The sequence below is a fragment of the Strix aluco genome, chromosome 1 (assembly GCF_031877795.1).
Source record: "Strix aluco isolate bStrAlu1 chromosome 1, bStrAlu1.hap1, whole genome shotgun sequence".
In the NCBI taxonomy this organism is placed as follows: domain Eukaryota; kingdom Metazoa; phylum Chordata; class Aves; order Strigiformes; family Strigidae; genus Strix; species Strix aluco.
Window position 1 is genome coordinate 155,321,880 of NC_133931.1, and position 21,230 is coordinate 155,343,109.

At 36.6% G+C, this 21,230-nt stretch overlaps 1 protein-coding gene across 3 annotated transcripts in view; it reads left to right on the forward strand.

The window, feature by feature from the left end:
- Window positions 1-16,935, forward strand: part of SEPTIN7 (septin 7) — a 62,441-nt gene extending 45,506 nt beyond the window's left edge. For 2 of the 3 annotated variants that reach the window (XM_074841450.1, XM_074841470.1), the window contains 8 exons: window positions 1,570-1,662; window positions 2,891-2,987; window positions 5,090-5,141; window positions 6,035-6,160; window positions 10,565-10,585; window positions 13,269-13,404; window positions 15,219-15,358; window positions 15,913-16,935. In XM_074841450.1, the coding sequence (XP_074697551.1) occupies window positions 1,570-1,662; window positions 2,891-2,987; window positions 5,090-5,141; window positions 6,035-6,160; window positions 10,565-10,585; window positions 13,269-13,404; window positions 15,219-15,358; window positions 15,913-15,952 (705 nt within the window). In that variant the 3' untranslated portion in view covers window positions 15,953-16,935. The remainder of the gene's footprint in view (window positions 1-1,569; window positions 1,663-2,890; window positions 2,988-5,089; window positions 5,142-6,034; window positions 6,161-10,564; window positions 10,586-13,268; window positions 13,405-15,218; window positions 15,359-15,912) is intronic. The other variant, XM_074841460.1, reaches the window with a different exon arrangement.
- The last annotated feature ends 4,295 nt before the right edge of the window (window positions 16,936-21,230 follow it).

Consider the following 21,230-nt stretch of genomic DNA (forward strand, 5'->3'; position numbering starts at 1 on the left):
AATAATTCACTGCTGAGATAAAAATCAGTAAGGGAGGAAGGGAACTTTCAAGATTTATGTGCCTAACAGAAGTTGTGTATTTAAAAAAAAAAAAAAGGTATTTAACAGTATCACAGCATCATTGATTGTATTGTGGTATTCACTTTCACGTTGATGTGCTATATTTATTAAAGAGGTCTCAGGTATTAGATGAGAATCAGTATACCTGTTCAGTCTTGGTCTGTGGTAATGCATTTTAAAGATGGTGAGATAATTTTGACATTGATACAACTGATATAATTTCTTTCTATTTATAGAATAAATTTGGCATTATTGTCTCCAAGTGGTTTGTTTTATTTCAACTGCATGATGAGAGTAGAACATTTAGGCTTTGCTGTATCATATGAGGAGAGTAAGGAGGACCCAGGACAGGACAAAACAAGGCATGAAGATTGTTTTATTGAATTGTGTCCAGTCCTAGTGCAGAAGAGCATAGGTTCTGAAAAAGAAGGTGGCATTGAGAGATATTGGGTGCAAAACTACTGATTTAAGACTAAAAATTGAGACACATCTTCTGCCTTGGAGAAACTTAAGCAAGGTGCTATAGACCTGAAGTCTGTTTTGGTTGCATTTCATGGTTTTTTTGATGTTAAGGGGAAAAAATGGTAGAACACAGAATATTTCTTAATACATAAGCAGTCTTATCAGTGAGTTGATGTTAAATAGGGGAGACTTTCCCAAAACAAACTTTGAAAATAAGTCCTTGCATGAATTGGAAACTGTTCTTATAAGATTGCAAACCCATGAACCAGAAATATTCCCCAGGGCTCTGCAGTGTAGCTGTCAGCTAAATGCTCTAATATTTTTCTCTTCTAAAATTCTGGAAAACTAATCAGTTTGTTTTTAAAAATACCCTTCAGACAAATCAAGCACCGAAATGGTACAGTCTCATTTTTGATGACACTGTCAGTTATTCTTACATTTTCTTTAGTGCTTGCAAATATTTTTCAACACAACCTAACCTCTAGAGTCAGTCTATCGGTCACAAGCTCTATTAAAATAGGCAGGTGATCCTGCTTCAAGCAACTGATGCTCAGGTGATCTAGAAACAGAAGAATAAGAGTGACAGCAGTAGCTGTTGTGGGAACTCAAAGGGCTGAAGTGTGCCTGCAGTTATCTATTAAAATATTTTTTTTTAAGGGACTCAATTGCGAGTCTCAGAATTTAAGCTGTATTTTATTAGTTTCTGCGTGTGCGGGTAGAATTCCCATTAGTGTAAATCTGTTTGTCCTGTTGTAGAAAACTGATGTTCACTTTTGCTGCCTTGTATTGATGGATAGTATTCTGTTAGCTGTGGGGTTCTGGCTCTGATCCTGTCTTCTCCTGGCTAAGGAGAGATGGTCATGCTAATAATCCCTTGGGGTCACCTGATGGTGTTAAACATGTGCAAGTTTTGTGATGTAACTTAGTCAACTTAATATACAAGGATCTTGCATATCAAACAAAAGGAGGGATGATCAGATTGCAGCAAGAAATAAAGAATTATTACAAAGTATGAATTCCTCAAACAATTAACATTTTTTGTTTTAGATAATGAAAGAAATCCAAGAACACAAAATTAAAATATATGAATTTCCAGAAACAGATGATGAAGAAGAAAATAAGATTGTTAAAAAGATAAAGGTAAATAATTTTCTTCTGGACAAAACTGCTTGGGGGGGGTGGGCGGGAAGGGTAGAGAGTGAAAAGCTTTTTGTCGTTAATGAAGAGCCCACCAAAATGTTTAGAAGATAAAAATCAAATGTAAAGTTGTTCTAGGAGTCAGTGTTCCTCAGCAGAGGCAATAACGAATGCCAGTCTTAGACCCATGACTTAAGTCCTTTAATGGCTGAAGTTCACAATGAGAGCAGAAGATCACATGTTCATTTAACAGACTCTTAAAAGATCACTTTCTTTTTATTCCAACCCTTTTTGACTTTTATCCACCTACCACATTTGTTTGATTCGGAGCTTTGGAGGAGGTAAGGATTGTCTTTCAGACAGAGGTGTGCAGTGACACGGAGTGTGTGCATTACAGTTAATAGCTGTCTGACTAATTGATATACTGAAACCTTAATGGAGATGAATGACTGAAGAAAATCAAAAAGACTGTCAGGCTGTTGAAAGGCTTTTTCTTTGTTTACTTGTGGGTTTAGTTTGTTCTTTTATATTGGAGTCCATCTCGTATACGTTTCTTGAGCCTTGCTTTTGTTTGTTCACTAGCTTTAACAGCCTTAAGAGCTTTTACATTTTTTTGTTACAGTGGGAATCGCCTAGGCTAGATAAACACAAATAGCACAAATGGAAGATATTCTGGGACTAAGCCTAAAGGAGAAGAGCAGAATAAAAGCAAGGACAAAAGTCCAAAATACTTAGCTTTGTACACAGTTTCAACTATTTGAATCTGCTCTTGGCTCCTTTGTTGCTTGTTACACTGGAGGGATTTTTGGTTCAGCTGAAAACAGGGACTTTATGTAGTTTGCCAAACCTTTGAAAACTGGGTACAAGATCCAGTCAAAGCAACAGTCCTTGTAGCCAGTGAGAATATGACTTGATAAATAATTACTGTGCAATTGAGTAAATAGGAAATGGTTTGTCTGTTGCTTAGTTTAATATTAGTAACAGTAATGTCTGTTTCTTAACTAGATTTACAAAACACAAGTGTAAGGAATTTCAGAGGGGTGTGCGTGTATATATATGTCATTAAACTAGGCAGAGGTCAGTAAACATAACTATTCTTGCACTTTGGGTAAGCTGCATTGCAGTCTTGTAGCACCAGACTAGCTTACATCAAGTTTATACATGGGTATGCTTTCAGTATCTTTTGGCAGCAGAAACTTTGCTTTTGTTAAAGTAATACTTTATCTTGTAGGATCGTTTACCTCTTGCTGTGGTAGGTAGTAATACGATCATTGAAGTCAATGGCAAGAGAGTTCGAGGAAGGCAGTACCCATGGGGTGTTGCAGAAGGTAAGGCTTTGTCATGATTTTTTTATCTGTTTAAAACTTAACAGACATTTGTCTGTATTTGAAATGTTTGAAATGCTTAAATTGAATGTGTCTTGGTCTGGAAATTATTGAATGTACCATTTTGTTATTCTGACAGTTTTGGAACAAGGCAAAGGTTCAGCAACATGTAACTTTGCAAGCAGATTCCTGTTGAAGCCTCACTGAGGAATTGTAAAACCTGCAGTAACTTATTGCAGTTAATGATGAGGCTTAGACTACAAGTGTTCGGTAGCATTCTTATTTTAATTTTCTTCATACAAAAACTGTGTATTTCTTAAATTCTTCTTTCTAGAGTATTCGTATTATAAATGTTAATTTGATCAGCTTGACTAGCATAAATTCAATTTAAAACTTCTGGAAGAATTTGTTTTTTTCCTAAAACATCTGAGTCTTAATTGCTAGGGTGTAGCAATAGGAAGGTACCTGGTAATGAGTTGAATACTTTTGATAGTGGTTTTTTTGGGGGTGTTTTTTTATTCATTTAAAATTTACTTTCATAGAGACTTGAAGATAACTGCGTGTTCTTCTGGCAGCCACTGCTTGTGTTTTAATGCTGTTCACATATTTCAAATGGCACATGGCATGGCTTGCACTCTGCTGTATAGTGAAAAAGTCACTATCAAACTGTTTTTCCATGATTGAACTTTTTCCTTGTAGTGTGCATGTATGGAATAAAGAGAAGATTTTTTTTTTTTCTCACTGTTTCTGCCTTCCAAGGGCAGTGGACTATACATTCGATGCAGTGTAAAACAGACCAAAAAAATCACCAACCAACAACCAGCTTAAGGACCAATACTTTAAAGAGAAATGCTGTAGCATTTTTAAGTGCGTGTCTGGTAGGAAGTAAGGTTTGGCAGAAAGTTAAAAGAGAGGATCAAGCTTTATTTAAGGCTCTTGTGTTAGCATTTGGAGATGTACAAAATGGTGCTGCTTTTCTTTATTATAAAACAAACATAAGTGTTTCACACTCATGTGATTGTACAACTTTTGGAACCGAAGAGCTAGCCTAACTAGAAGGAACCTCTTTAAGTGGCTTTGAGTCTGTCAGCTAAGGACAGAATACTCAGAGATGACGCTTTTTTGGGAGTATGACTTCATCTACTATCTGAGCGGAACTTACCAGTTTGTGTAAAAGCATGGAATAAAATAATGCAGAGGTGCAGATACAAGATGAAGACATGAAGAGGCTACGTGCTTCATTTTTCTGTAGGATTCACTGAACTTGTGTTATTTTAATTCCTTCATCCTGTTTTTCTTTCTCCTTCCCATGAAAATGTCCATCTCTGCTTCAGGGGTACCTTGGAACCTGCCTTGTGCCTTGCTTTTGTGCACTCGGAGCTTTGTGTGTTGCCTTCTCTGTTTGCACGCCAGCGTTCTGGGGTGTGCATTTTTCTCCAGTGTCATTCCATTACCTATCAGGGCAATGCTACTCAGCATCAGCCTCTTCTCCAGTAATGGGATGATAGGCACGGTGCAATAGGTGGCATCTAATGACAACTGCCAGTATTCTCTTTTCGTCCATAGACAGGTGCATCAAATTAAATATACAACTTTTCTTTGCTTAGTTAATAAAGAACTAAGTCCACATTAAAATTACAGTGAAGACTTGTGCAACTCATTTGGTGGGGCAGGCTGAAATAGATTGTGTTAAGTCAGTCTTCTAAAGGTTTTGGATACAGCTGGATCTAGACTGAGGTCTTTAGTTAGGTGTCTGATCCTTAAGTATACAGCTCTGCTGGCAGGGCCTCCAAAGGATCATAAAGTTAGTTACACTGGTAAAACTGTGTTTCTGTTGCAGTAGCTTACTCTGCTGTTCTAACTTGGAGTACAGTTTGCCGTTATGGCTTAGGGGAGCACAGGAACTTTGCTGGTAAGATACATTGACATAGTTATATCATTAATGCTCTCCTACTGTTAACACACATACTGTTTGAGTAAGGAAAGACTGGAAGTAATCTATTGTTGGAATGAACGTGAGAGATGGCTGACATCTAAAAGCCTTACCTCTGTGTAAGGCACATATTTTGATTGGCATCTCAACAAACATTTAATACTTTTTGCAGTTGAAAACGGTGAACACTGTGACTTCACAATTCTGAGGAACATGTTGATAAGGTAAGTAACTTAAAGGTAACATTAAGTTTTTTAGAATGTCCAAGAGATTGGAAAGTCATATATGGGAGAAAAACAGATTTGAGCTAGTGAGTTCATATTAATGCCCATATAAAGTGTAGTTTACACTTTGATATCTTGTTTAACTACATATTTAGCAAGCAGTGGTGGTGATGATTTTTTTTAAATAGTTCTCCTTACTTTCTGATTACTTGTTCTTGAAAAATGTGATTAAACCATAGGAACCCGAGTTGTCTGTTAAAGCTGATATGTACTTAGTTGTAGGTGGGTTTTTTTTAAATTTTCAGTGCTGCAGTTGTCTAAAGCAAGACTGCCTGTGCTTCGCTGTGTTAGGTGCTGAGTCCTGTACTCACAGCAGTTCAGCTAGTGACACCTGCTGTAACAACTGTTAGTTTGATTATTAAGTTTGCTTTTTTCCAGGCTGACAATGGAAAATTATTAAAGGGAGCTAATGTTTGTATTTTGGTTAGCTTTTGCAGACCTAAAAGGTAGAAATTAGGAAGTTTTGGCTTGTTTTTTCTTGCCTGACATGCTTTGGCACACCTACTGCAGTAGTAATACACAGTTTTCATAACTGTTCTCCAGATAGCTTTCAAGCTTATCCACAACTCAAATTTTCCAAAGATTTTTCCTGTAAGTTAATGTTTGGAATATTGCAAACTTGAGATAGTTCAGTGCAAAATAATCTGGTATTTCTGTGACTTTGATGCCTTGACAGCTCTAATTTAAGTGGAAGAATGACAACATTGTGGGGAATGGGACATTAATGGAGGGCTGTGATTTAATTAAGTCAATCTGCAGAACGAACATAGACTGATTTTTCAGATAGTATTTTGTATTTGTGCACTAAGCTGATAAATTACACTTATTGACAGAACTCATATGCAGGACCTGAAGGATGTCACTAACAATGTACATTATGAGAACTACAGAAGCAGAAAACTGGCAGCTGTTACATACAATGGTGTTGACAACAATAAAAATAAAGGGCAGCTAACAAAGTAAGTACTTGTTAAGGTTGTATTGCGCTTTAAATCTTTTTGCTCTGTTTTTTGGTTGGTTGGTTTTGTGTATGTGTGGTGGGATTTTTGGTTTTGGGGTTTTTGGGGCAAGGTGGTTGGTTTATTCTCCAGTCAGTTGCCTCTTTGCTGTGTTCTGGTCTGAATGTTGTATACCTCTCATTTATTTGTTTCTTTCTGTTTCATTAAGATTTACACTAGTTTAAGTGAACATGTTAAATAACTGGGTTTTAGTTAGATTCCATTCTGAAGAGAATACTTACATTTACTATTTACGTTTTAAGTTTTATTTCACTGGTACTTATTGCAAAGTTTTGTGCATTAGTGTTTCCATTTTGGGTTATATACTACTTTTGGGATTATTGGTTCTTTTGGCATGAATGCTCAATACTCAGTGTCAGGCATGTTTTTGAGAAGAATGGGTTAATATTTGTTTAGAAACTGAAAATCCAGACCTGCTACTGTCATCTTTGAAGTGCTGCCCTGGCTACTTCTATGGTGGCTTATCATGGCAGGGAGATTATTGCAACATTTTTATCTTTTGTGAGAGGAGAATTCCAATGCAGCATTTTTGGGTTTTGTTGCTTTTTTTTTTTTAACCCTAATAAGTCATTTTAATTACCTCTGACAAGTTGTTTGCCAACCTGATTAAGTTATTGGAAGATATAAAAGTAGGCTCTACTGTATTCTGCATTGTATAATGTTATTTGAGAATAGCTAGGCTCTTAAATTTAAATTTTTTTTCTGCTCTGCATGTATCAACTGTATCAAAAGTAGTGTTTAATTAATAATCAGTGACACTCTTCTATTTGTACTATATTTAAATACAAATTTCTTAACCCAAATACAGGGTGCTATTCTGTTCAGCTAATGATATGCCAAATTACAGCTGTTCTTCCTGAAAAAGATCCCTGAAATTAAATGGAAATATCTGCTATTCCCATGCATATGACAGCTACGAAGCCATTTTTCAATAAGGGAGTGTCTATTCTATACTACTTAATGCTTTAAAAGTGGCTGTGATGGAATGATTTAAGTGGACATAATTTAGTTTAATCTAGTGTGAGCCTACACAAGACTTCCCTGCTCAGCATTGACAAAAAATATAATAGTACATGTCAGTTATATCACTTTTCAAAAGTGTATTTAAATTTAGATGAAGTTTGTAGTGAGGTCAAGTCTTTAAAAGTTTTCAAATATGTGTATCCTTAACACAGTAGTTCCTTCTCACTGTCATATTTCTTGCCATCATATTGACATGCATCTCAAGGCTTCTGAATGCATATAGCAAGTATATTAGAAATATGTCTTAAGTTACACTTGTCGTTGTAACAGCACAGTGTTGATGGTAGGGAGGAGTTCCAAGAACTAAAATTCCTGCATGAGGTAGTCACTGTGGGAAAATTGGGGTGGAGGACATGCAAGGTAGTTTCACATTTGAGAACAAAACAGCGCAGGTGGGCACATCAGAGAGGAAAACGTGCTTCAGTGCAAGAACTTGAGCCAACTTTCTCTTTGCTGAGGTGATAGTGTATTAATAGTAGCACAGAACAGAAAATTCTGCATTTCCTCCAGGACTTCTAACGTGCTATTTCTATACTTTTTATTGTACTATTATTTGCTATTACTGAACTGAATAGTGAAACTTTCTCATTGCAATTTTGGATATCAGAGGAAGTTGTTTAGATTTTCTTTTTTTGTGTTGTTTAATAGTAATTTTTATACCTTTCCAAATCTTAGTATGTTTTCCTTAGATTTTGAAGACTCTTCGTTTTAGTGATAATACCTTTACCATTTTTTTTGTGCCTGCTTAGATTTGTGTTAGTCTGCACCCTACGAACTTAGTCTGTTACCTAATCCAAGTAAGGATTGGTTATTTTATATTATAATGCAGTGATTTTTTAAAAATTGTTTCATTCCCATATTTGAACATAACAAGATGCATTTTTGTATAAATGCATCTAGCAGAAAGTTTCAGAACTCTTTTCATGTCCTTCATTCTTCCCCCTCCTGCCAGCCATCCCCCACACCCTCTGCCTTCAGTTGCTGATACAGCATTGCTGAGACTTCCTTTTTAGCTAGAATTTACACTAAGGTGGTCTGGAATTACTCTGCTTCCTGAAACACACTTACTTTTGCATCTCCTACCATCTCAGATCACTGTGCTGTCCTACCTGAACGTTTCTAGGTGAACGTACCTTTTGGAACCATTTTCTCTGTAAGAAATCTGCTGCTCAGAATACTGCAGTACTGCAGTTCGGAGGTGAATAAATACAACTGCTGCTCTTAGCTATCATGTTTTTGGTTTTTGTTTTTTTTTTTTCAAGAGAAGAAAGAAATTATTGCAGTTTGTTTGATTCAGCCATCTGAAAGATGGGAAAATCTATTGCAAACTTGTAAGAAATATTTTGAACCTTTCCTTAGTTTGTTCCTCCAAACACAGGGCAACTTAAGTAAGTAAATAAAAATCTTGAATGCATATACTGGTTATGAAACAGCTGATGCTATTCTTGTCTTGTTACCTTATCCATATGTTGAATTGCAGCATTTTTTTAAGCTTTAACACACTTTTTTGGCTTCAATGTGTTTTTTGTAGTTTTGAATCTAGCATAGTTGAAAGAGCATAGAAAGAATTTTCCTAACAACCATGTGTATTCCTGGAAATTAATTGAAAGAGGGAAAACCAGATATTAACAGTTCATCTGTGCATCCCCTTAGGAATTTTATGCTTGCCTGCTTGCCTTTTGAAAGAAGTGTCTATGTCTCAAAGTGGAGCAATATTTGACTTGTCCTCTGGAAATGTGATTCTTTCATGGAAGACAGATCCTGTATCTCTCTATGAGAATGGAGACATGCTCTGATGTTATCTGGTGGTATTACAAGCATACTGTTAAACACAGATACAACCTCTGGCTCTGGAAACTCCTAAGCCGCTGTTCTTTTGTAAACTGGGAGGGTAGATGTAAGAAGATGCACATGCAGTGGTTCTTGCACTTCTCCAAAAGTATCTCCTGCTGATAGCTGTTGGGGACTGGGTTGATCTTTTCTACCTTTAAAGCATTTTTATGATCTTAGCAGATCTTTGTTTTTCATGCAACTGTTGACATACTTCTTTGAACAAAAATGCAAACATGAAAACAAATAGAAGTATGTGCTACAAGTTTTAATAATATTGTGCAGATGAATTGAAGCAGTTTCTTCTGTCCAGTTGATAATTTTCTCTCTGATTTATCTCCTTTGATTGGGTGAAACTCGTAATTGACTGTTCTACAAGTAACTTGTTGACCTAAGAGCAATCCAAAGCATGTATTTTCCATGATTATGTAGCCTTTTTGAATTTTGGGTTAGTGTCTGATTTCTTCAACTTTTCAACATCATTCCAACCATTAAAAAAACAAAATAAAATGTCAAGGGTGGTCCTCACATATATGGATAACTGGTCTCCTCAAACTGTGGTAATTGTAATTTCATGCGTGTACTACATGACTTATGAAAGAATTGGCATTTCCCCTGAAATTTAAAATTTTTAATTTGAGAAATCTTTTCAGTTTACTGTATGAAGCTGCTGTCTTCAGTGAGTTTAAAAATAAAACCTTATTGAAAGTCATGTTGTACAGTGTAAAGATGAGCCTTATCCGTCTACTGATCCGTTCAATAACCTGTCACACAGGGTAACAAAATACACAATGCATAGGCCCTTCTGCTTAGCTTAGACTACTTCTAACTCCTTTTGCCTATTTTCTTAGCGATTTCTGTGAAATGGTTCTAATGTTAAGCCTATCTTACTATGTGGTGAGGCTCAATATCGGAATCTTGTTTTCAGACCTTTTTTTCCCTCCTATAGTATTAGTGCAGGGCTAACCCAAGGCATGCTGGGGTTAAGCGTCACGCTCTGGGGACGTGACCTTGAAGCCCCGCCATGGTGAGATCTCTGCTGGCCACTGACGTCATGTGCTCTTTTTGTAGCACAGGAACATTCATGGGGTTTTAGTCCTTTACCCTAAGTGTCAATTCTTAAATGAATAGATAAGCCTTGATAGGTCATTGGTTTCTGAAAACTTGTTTAGAGCAAGTAGTTGTTAATGTCACTAAAATATTTAAAATCACTTTAAAAGCATGCGTATTCTAGGGAAACTATTCCTGAAAGTATCTCCACATCAAACCTGCATTACATGGTGTAGTGATTTACTAACTGAATTTGAAATAAATATAACAAGCTTTAACTAACAGTCTTTCCCTTTACTGTGAAAAATTTGCTTTTGGGGGAGCACATAATTAGCTTTAGGAATCTATTAATAATGAATTTACTCTTTAAATTATTGCTTTTTGGTTTTGTGGTTTTATTTAAGCATGCTAAGCTAAGCCTCTGTATTTTTTGTTTTTTAGATTTGACACAGTTGAAGGCATGTAAGTGGTCATTTAAATTTTTCCAAAAAACTTAAAGACAAAAATTTTATAAACACAAAAAGGGTTTCACTGTTTAATGTTTCAAATTTAAAATAGATTCCTGTTATCCCGCTCTTGGCATTGTTTTTTTTCCCTAGCAGTTTTTTTGTTCTAAAGCTGTGCTAATGTAAATTTTAGGAGTTTATAAATACTTTCAGTGACAAATATCTCCTGTAAAAACCCATCCTCTTAGTAACTTCTTGGCTAAGCCTCAAGACAAATTTGGTCAAATTTCAGCAATGAGTAGAAGTGCATAAATTATTAAATTCCTCCAGTTTCTATCTGTAGATTATCATCTTTATATAGATTCTTATAAAAAATTAGTGGAATTTCATCCTTACCTGTAAATTTACAACTCTCCACTGAATTGGGGAATTAGTTACTTTAATCTTTTTATGGCCATGGTTTTATCTTATTACTGGCTCGCAGAGGTTCCACTTTGTGCATATCTAGAATAATTTTTTGTTTTTGCAGATTAACTTAGAGGGCTGTTTTAACATACATCCCATTAAATGAATTAAATGTTTTACATCTTTGCTTAGTGGTTTGTTTTTTTTTCCCTTCAGCTCTTTTTTTTTTGAGTCCCCTGTGTAGTCTTATCCTGAAATACAGGAAGATGTGCTTTTACCCATGTCACATACTTAAGACCTAACAAAACCAGTTGTGACCTATGTTGTAAAGCTCTCAACTGTAAATGCTCACTTGTTAGTTTATCAAATTCTCTGGGCAGACTGATTTTTACCACTTCCTCAAATACAGCTGCATGACATCCCCATGAGATTACGAGGTTGTCAACAGAGGGACAGTTCTGCTCCCCTTTCAAGTCTGTAGAAACTGCAGCAATGATTCCTCAGTACTCAGATCTACTTCCTAGGTTAATTTCTGAAGAGCAAATACATTTGAGAACTTTACACTTCTAAAAGGTAACAAGAAAACAGTCTTGTTTTGACAGCTGGTTAGCTTCCACAAGTACTGCTACTCACCTCTTCTTTCATTTTCTTATTATTTTTGTGTATTATTGTACCTCACCTGTGTTTAACAATTTTTTTTTTTCCTTGACAAAAGTTGCTAACAGTTGGCCTTTTTAAAGGGCTAAAGTAAACATTAGACTGAGGATCAGTTTCAGTTCCATATACTATATGGCATTTTACTCACCAGTCCAAGCTTTGCAAATCTCAGTTCAGATTCAATTTATGTTTTTAATTTTTTTAATGGAAATGCCATTTTCTTCCTCTTCACCCCCAACAAAATGTCACCTTTAAAATAATGGTATTTGTGGAAAAAGTTCATATGGCCTTGAGTTCATATGATATTGATTACTTTCACTGTATGGTTAGCTGGTGAAAATGGGCAAGCAGGAAGGATAAAATGAGACAGTTAATAGTCAAACCAAATCTTAACTATAATTGAACCTCCATTCCTGTAGGAATGAGTAGCAAATTCTGAATCAAAATAGATGTGCTAATTATGTTTCAGTCATCACTGAAAGTTAGTCAATTCTTTTATCCTTTTAGAATGCTTTTCCTGCATGATTTTTGTGCTTTTTTTTTTAAGAAATGAAAATAAAAATATTTTTTTGATAGGGCTTAGGCTTGCCACCTCTATTTTACAATTTGCTAGTCTGAGTGACTTTTGCATGCATTACAGTAGATATCATCTGCTGGTTGATTGTAACAGTTCCAGATATATTCAGTTATTCATTTTTGCCAACATGATAGTTCAAACTTTGTCATTTTAAGCCATACATACTCAAAACTGAAACAAGAGAGTGGTGATTTGTTGTGATTGCTCTTTGTTGAGCAGCAAAGTCTTACAAGACTGTATGTAGCAATCATCACTAGATCAAAATCATCCTGGGTTATTGGGTATTTAATGTGAAACTTGATATTTAAAACCTGTATCACCATAACATGGATAGCAGGCTTATACAACTTTAAAAATTCAGTAGAATCCAGGAAATTAGTTACTATAAAGTGTACAGAAAAATTAAAAATAGTGTACATTATTTTTTTATATTAAGTTTATTAATAGCTTTCTAAAGGAAAATTTTCCAACTAACACTTTCATGAAATACTGATGTTCAGTTGCCCGAACCTTTTTTTGCAAAGTTGCTATCTCTTCAGCAGTATGACCACAGCATTCAACACAGTTGTAATGTTAACTTACTTCTTGGGCTCACTTTGAACAATGAAGATTTAGAGAGGAAATGGGACTTTTGTCTGCAACGCTCTTAAAATTTTTATGTCCATTAATTTTTTTATATATTTGAATTGGAAGGAAAAAGCTGCCTGAAGATCACTTGGAAGATGCTCTTTTTTTTGTTGTTGTTGTTGTAACTTTGATTTCCTCTCTTTCCATGACCAGGTTCTACTAAAGATAGAAAGTCAAGAGTTTCTGTTAGCCTAAATGTAATGTAAATCGGTTGTGGGGGAGGGAAAAATATTGTATGAAATGTCTTTTTGAGGAAAGCTTTACTGAACAGTTAATGTAATAATTGAAACTGAGTTTAAGCTAGCAGTGCATACAGCAATGTTACTTATCTTAATGCTTCAGCATTTTCCTCTTGGTTTTTACAGATGCCCTAATGTAACAGACAGGACAAAAAGTTCTTTTTAGCTAACTACTTCTTCTGGATTTATGGCAGGAGCCCGTTGGCACAGATGGAGGAGGAAAGGAGGGAGCATGTAGCCAAAATGAAAAAAATGGAAATGGAAATGGAACAGGTGTTTGAGATGAAAGTCAAAGAAAAAGTTCAGAAACTGAAGGACTCTGAAGCTGAGGTAATCAAAATGACTTAAACCCCAATATGCTTGAGGCTGAACAAGTGTAGAGATGGTTCTTTTTGCCAAGATTTTCCAACATAATCTTTGCTTAGGAATTATTCCATAGTTAGGTTTTATGTTTAAAGACAACTCAATTATTCTTTCTCATCTTGTTGTCTTTGCTGAAATGGTGTAAGCCCAAACTTAAAATGTAATTTCAGTGTGCACATGCATTCTCTTTTTATTTTCACAATCACAGTATGTTAAAATACTCCTTAACTTTCTTACCCTCTTTTTCTCCCTCTTCTTTGGAATATTTTATGCCTGTTTTCTTCCATGTGCTCTAAAAAGTTTTTGAGACTTCCATGGTTTACATAAGCTAATGTAGTAATATTAATTTGGTTTGCATATTAAAAAAGCATCTCAGGAATTTGATATGATGTCTATAAGAAATCACGTACATGAGAATTACTAGACTAAGGAAGAGTCAGGGATACATTGTTGTCAGTGTTTTGATATCATTTGAACATAAAAATTATTGGATATTTAGTTTCTGTCATCTCCAGGTAAAGTATTGGCAATGAAACTGTTTTTTATGGGCTTCAAGCAGCCCTTGAAGTGATCTTTTTAAGAGACTATTATAAAATTACATTTAAGCAGAAAATTAATTGTAAGTTTTAAGAAGGCAGCTTCTCACAAGAAGCCTAATAGTGAAGTTCAAAACTGTCAAAGTTCCTAAAGAAAGTTTGGCTCCTAATTTGAGGTAAAGTGAGGAAACTTGGAAGTGTAGTTGAAATAGTTGGCAGCCTAGACAGTGTAAGGAGCCAAGGCATACTGGATCAGAGGAAAAAACATATCAATCTAGATTTTTTTTTTTTTTTCCTTTCGGAGAAGTGAATAGATAAGGATATAAACGCTAAGATTTTGGGGTTTTTTGTTTTTCATGTATTACCTCATAACTTTTTGACTGAGTGCATCCTGTGATACCAGTTTTAAAATGTTCGTGCAATTCATTCTTTTTTTTCTTCACCATTCATGACTTTGTAAATTTCTGTGGTATTTCTCTTAATGTAGAAAAGTAGGCAATAGACAGTGCTGAGTATAAAGCATTTAAAATATCTGTAAAAGGAAATATGTTTTGAAAGGTTTGTGTAAGAGAGGGACTTGAGAGAGTAAGGAATGAGGGGGTTGTATTTAACTTGGTTCAGAAATGTGTTATGCCACACAAAAAGAATCACTTTTCCTGACAGTGTCTCCATTCTCACATACAACACATTTGATTGTCAGCCTGTCCCATCAGCTTGGACAGTTCACTTCAATAATACCAATAATAATTCGTTTAATTAGTGAATAAACTAATCCACTTAATAATAATGTTTTCCCAAACAGATCCTTAATATAGTTAATACTGTAGGATGAAATCAATGTTTGGGGTTTTTTCCCCACACAAAGTCAAAGATGCTGCTAATTTATGCATTACTGATACTTAAATGCTCTGCAATTTGCTTAACATTTGTATCAAATATCAAAGTATTCTTGAATTTCCTTTTCTTTGCTACATGTAGCTGCTTACAATTCTGATTTGTAACTTGGGCAGCATTTAGGGTGTTTTCTGTTAACTGTAAAATGAGGCCATGGGATTAATACCTTCTTTGTTTCTGTTATTGGCAATACCTGTAACCTTAGAGTTTTTGGTCTAAGAGTTACTTTTTCTGAAGAGAGAATATACCATATATTCTTGCATTGGTATAGTTGCTGATGTTTGTCACTACAGCCCCAAAAGTTGCTGTGTTTTCTGTGCTTACTGACTCTGTTCATAACTTTTTCTATAGCTGCAGCGACGCCATGAGCAGATGAAGAAGAACTTGGAGGCACAACACAAAGAATTAGAGGAAAAGCGCCGCCAGTTTGAGGACGAGAAAGCAAACTGGGAAGCTCAACAACGTATTTTGGAACAACAGAATTCTTCCAGGTAAATTGGAGTCTTACCCTGCAGTTCAGAGTAAATGTTCTGTAGCTTCCTGCTAAGAGTCAGTTTCTGTGGTAATAATGGTCAGTGGTGGTTGACTACTAAGGAAGTGTCACTTAAAAGCCAAGAAAAATCTTGAACTGCTTTTAGTTATAAATGAGCATCTATCAGAAATATTGGGAAGATTAATAATAGCTTTTAAAGCAGGTTTTAATCTGCAAAATCACTGTATCCATATATAACTAGATCTATCTAAAAAAAATTATGTTTGCATTTGAAAGCTAGATAGCATCAGACTTCTGAGGGATGAAGAATTAAAGCTTTGAGAATGAAAGTGCTTAATTCTCCTAGTCCTGGAAGGGGAAATCTAGTGATAAATGCATTGCTTGACTTCATCCAGTACAAGTACTGTGTACATAATAAGTTTCATACATTGTATTGCAACGAGTAAAGCTTTATAAAAATGCATATTTTAAAATATGTATGTTAGTGATTTTTTTAAAAATCGGAGCAAGTATGCATTATTTAACAAACTTTTATTTTTTATATAATTTTAGAACCTTGGAAAAGAATAAGAAGAAAGGGAAGATATTTTAAATGCATCATTTTGACCACCAGTTATGTATTAGTTGCCAATATGCCAGCCTGGACATCAGTGTTTGTTGGATCCGTTTGACCAATTTTGCACCAGTTGTATCCATAGTAATGGATTTAACAGCATGACAAATTTTCGTTAATTTTGATGGAGAATGAGATGCCTTGAATTGTCTAGGGTGTTGTGTACTTGGAAAAATAACAGCTCTAAGTACCTTTTTTCCTTTTTTTTTTTTAAACAGATGTCATTTTAATGCAAAAGAAAAACATTTTACTGTTGTACAATCATGTTCTGGTGGTTTGACGGTTTACAGGATATTAAAAAATGCAAGGACTCTAGACGGTTTTTAGTGAGGATAAATTGCCATAATATGATGCAAACAATGCTTCTCTATTATTATAATACAAGAATTCCATTCAGTGCAGCATATACAATAATGTAATTTAGTCTAACACAGTTGACCCTATTTTTGACACTTCCATTGTTTAAAAGTACACATGGAAAAACAAAAGTTGTAGGCTTACAGTGCACCTAAGCTTTTTATAACAACCCTTTTATGTTTTGGATTCTTTAAATATATGCTATTCTCATTTAGTAACTTCTTTAGCCAGAAGGATCTCATTACTGCTTCATTTTTTGTAATAACATTTAATTTAGATATTTTTCCATATATTGGCCCTCCTAAATAGAATATAGCTTCTTTCATATGGTAGGAACCAGTGAGTAAAACTTTCCTTTAACTCCCTTTTTACATTTTATGGTAAGTAGCAGGAAAATGCATTTATAGGTCATTTCTAGGCGAAATTGTGGAGTTAACTACCAACCTGTTTCTACCTGTGTGCAGTCTTTCTTTATTTTACTAGAAATGGAAATATGGCCTCAAGAAAAACATCACCATTTCGCATTTAGCTGTATTCATATACTGCATTTCTGTATTTTTGTTTGTATTGTAAAAAGTCACATAATAAACAATGTTGTGATGTAACATGCTTGCTGTGTCAAATTTTAAAGGAGTCAAACAGCCAAGTACTCCTCTGGGAAACGTCTGAACTTCCTCTCCTCTGGACTTGATCGACCTGTGTCTTTGATTTGCCGAAGGAATTAGTTTAAGGTATAGAAAATGCCTGTGCATTATGGAATTGTTAGAAAATCCCGTTTCGGTGGCTGTGCTCCGAATGGGCAAAACAAGGGTCTGTGTGGCTTGCCCAGAAGAGGGCACCGAGCGCCGTGCTGTGTCCCGCTGGCTCCCTGTCGGTAGTCACGCCGTTCCCACTGTGTCTTGGGCCTTCTGCAAGCGTCTGTGTCATATCCAGTGAGGTGGTTGTGTAACAACACGTTTGCAGTTTTTTGGGGTACTTCTCTTAGGCTCGTTGACAAGGGTGGGGTTTTTTGTTTGCCTTTGGTTTTAGTTAGTTGTGCCTGTTCTAATCAGTGTAATAGCCAGGAACTTGATATTTAAAATACAGCCTATAAATTGTTAAAAAATTGATGGGGACTTTTTATGTTTGTCTTTGCCTGTAAAACAATGAAGAATGTCTCCTTTTTTGCAGATGTCCCTTGTATTACCCCTGCTATGACTCTGTTTCTGTTAATTTTTCTTTTGCATGAGTTATGCTTATCAGAAATATCCTTTATTCAGCTAGCTTCCCAAAGAAATGAAGACATTTTCAGTAGTCTGTATAAAGGCCTCCTTATAACTAATCTCAAATATACTGCCTATCTTTCTTCAGTGAAAACACTGATTATCAGTGAGTTGACATAGCTTTCCCTTTCAAGTAAACAGAAATGCAAAATCTCATCTTTCAATACATCATGGAGGATATACACTGCCTGTATCTGCCCTTGACCCCCTCAGGTTTCAGTTTAAGTCAATAAATTGAATCATGTAAAAAACAGGCAAGAGTTACCATCTAGGCCAGAAACTGCAGATTCTGTATTGCTTTTAGGACTCCTCAAAACTCAGGATACTGTGGATATGCTTAGTGCTTTAGCATTCCCATTTGCTCTGAAATAGGGATTGTATTTATCAGAAAACTTGCTTTAATCATTCTTGTCTTTCTCTCCACTCCCATTATCTGTCCTCTCACACAGACACACTTGGGACAATGAGAAACTAGTATAAGTTCTTGTTAGATCTTTTGTGTGAGGGCACATAGATACTCTGTAACAGCATTTGTATTTGAATGAAAATTTAGAGCATATAGAAACCAAGTGTTGTGGGTTCTCTTCTGAAATGGAGCATTGTCCTTTTGGGAAGACTTTTGTCACCTCTTAATCTGTTTCTTAAATCTTTGGCTTTTTATGTAAGTTTGGGCCACACCAGAAGAGTAGAAGTTTGCCAAAAATTAGAATTCTTTGTTGGACTTTCTGTACCCTGTAGTTGTAGGGTTTTTTTAATTTAAAAAAAAAAAAAAGAGAATAGGAGATGTGAACCGGTGCAGCTTGCAATATAGTAGCTGTGTAGCCAATAAAGTCTATAAACTGAAGAGGTACTATGATACAGCCCAGGATTTTTTTCTTCCACTGAATAAATCATAGTTTGAATGTGTTATTTCTGTAAATTCAAAACTCATTTTACTTGGTAATAAATAGGTACTTAAATTTCCCTTTATTGGTGTCACAACTTAACATGCAGCAGAGGTTTTGTGGTGTCTGCTAAGTCGGTCAGAAACCTGTTGCATCCAGATCTCACAGGACAGCTCTAGACTTGTCTCTTGTTTCCCTTACAGTATGCTGTGCAACATTACCTGCTCTACTGAGGCACAAAACAAGAGGTGTTCAATAGCTGTTCTGTACATCTGCTGCATGTTTCTGTAACAGGAGGTGTTAGATAATCGTAACTCTAACAGCTAAGTAGCTGTTGCATAACTGTAATATAGTCCAGTCTTCAGGAGGTCATGAGGCTGGAACTTCTGCTTCTCTGTTTTAGAATGAAGATCTCCATTCCGCTTAGTGTGTTCTGTCGGAGAGGTAGTGAGGAAGGGAAGATAATCTTGGTCTTGTCAAGCGTGGCACTGCAAACAGCCCTGCTGAATGTGCAACCACACTAGCCCATATGTTTATATGGGGGTGTGGGTGTATTTACTTTTATATATAGATATGAAAATGCATCTATATTTTTATATAAAAATGTGAATAAAGACTGCAAACCTGGGACTTCCTTCTGATATAAAATACATTCCTGTATTGGGTTGCTTATCTGGCTGACCACAGTTCAGGCTCAGTATCCAAAGTATCTGGATGGTGATGTTGCTGCCTTTGGCATGAAATATGAAGTGCCAAGTTTCGGTGGAGTGGTGATGTAGTTCTTTTCACTGTGGTTTTCCCATTTGGTAGTCAGGGACCAGCTGATGCCCCTTTTGACTCCTCAAAAGGCCACATGTTGGACCTCTTGAGTTCAGGTGACCTTGTATCACTAGAGTACTCCTTGTGGTCAGGCTGCTCAAGCAATACCAAAACCATTCCTCAGTTTGGCACCCCAGGGAATGAGGCAATCTACATTTCCCTTTCATAATTTCCAGAGTAAGCATAAAGAGATTCTTAATTGTTTGAGGATTGGTTTTCTCTTCACTGATTAAAGAAACTCCTCAATCTGATTTAAATATTAATGGCTTGAAATATTAATGCTTTTAAAGGTTTCAATACAAATAAATCAATATGGAAATCAAGAATTGGGCTGGATTACCAGTTCATGCTTTGGAAAGAAGCAGAAAGTGTAGCTGAACTTGTAGAGCAAATCAGTATACTAAAGGTTCATCTTCCTATTTGTGCAGCATTGTCAAGCTTCGTTTGCCTTTGGGTAGCGAGGGCAGGCTGTGTCAGGTGCCCGAAGTAAGGATATGCTTTTCCCCGAGGGCTCGCTGCTGAGGTTGCTTTTGCATACAGTTCTTGGGTTTCCTGCCAGCTCAACCTTAATGTTTCTAAGCCTCCCTTAATGCAGTTTACGTTTCTCCACTGCCAACATCGTGGTTTTCTGACCTTATGCTGTTTAAGGCTCAGCAAAGGCAGTTATTCCCTTCTCCACAGCCCATGCCTGCTTCATCCCACGTTCTGCTGAGTATCCTGTTCTGCCAGGTGGCTGGTGGGTTTGGTGGCCAGCCATTGTGCTAGCTTGCCCCTGAGCCCAGGATCTGCTGTGGTGCTCTTTCTGGAAGGAGCTGCCTGTACCAGCACCATCAGGAATGGAGCAGGTCTGAAGCTCTGCGCTGTGGTGTGGTTTTGCCCACCCCTGCCTTCCTGTTGCCACTTGGCTACTTCTCCCTAGAACTACTCAGCTGTTGCTCTTGGCAGCTCCTTTGCTTCTAACTAGTCACAAATGTTCATCTTTAGAAATGTGCGCTATATCCTGGTAAAAAAGGGCAGAGGTCTTCAGAAGAATGGGATTCTTCCCCTACACCTGGCTCTAACCACCTGCTGATGCCAGAAAAAAGCCCTGTTCCTGTCATCTTGGTTCTTTGATACTGGCCATTGGCCATCTTTGGCTACAGACAGCAGTGAGGAAACACCATGAACAGAAGGTCTTTCCCTTCCTGTGGTCACCAGGATATGCAGCTGAGTGACTGGAGTGTTTGATCTGTTTATCAGGTACCACGGTGGGCTGGGGCATTCCCAGGTGAGCAAGGGGATGCAGGAGGGCACCTGCGACTGTGGGTGGGGGCCCAGCAGCTGCAACGGGGACCTGCACATGGGCTGGGATGGCAGGTAGTGCTGCTGCAGGTGCAAATAGCCCCTGTGTTCCAGCGAGCTTTTAGAAGTGAATGACTGAGGGAACGGATTTTTGAGCAATATAATGAGAAGAAACTGCTGACTGACATAAGAAAGTAAGTAGAAGTTTTTATGCATTCCCCTCATGATTGGGAAGGCAGCTCTGGTTCTTTCTCTAATATATCACCTCTGCACTGTCATCCAGAGAGGTCTCCGAGGCAGCCGAGATGCTTGCTTTGTGTAGCCAGAGCAATTTTTTAATGAAGGTGATCATCTTTCAGCTTGCCCTGGGACAGCTAGACCACATAAGTCAAGATAAAACTTGCGGTTTTGCTTTATTAAAGGGATATTATTCCTCTGGCTTCTCTGATACCCCCCTCTTAGTCTGCTAGCAATAATCTTCATGGAAGCCAATGAAAGCAAATGGAAAAAGCAGTCATGTCGCAATGACCAAGGCAGATTTTTGTAGTTTCTCAAGATTACTGAGAGTCAAGGAGTCCCTTTTTTGCTCTCAAGACTTCTCACTTAGATACCTTGAGAATAATTTGTTCCTCTCCTTTGGGAGCTGCTGAATCA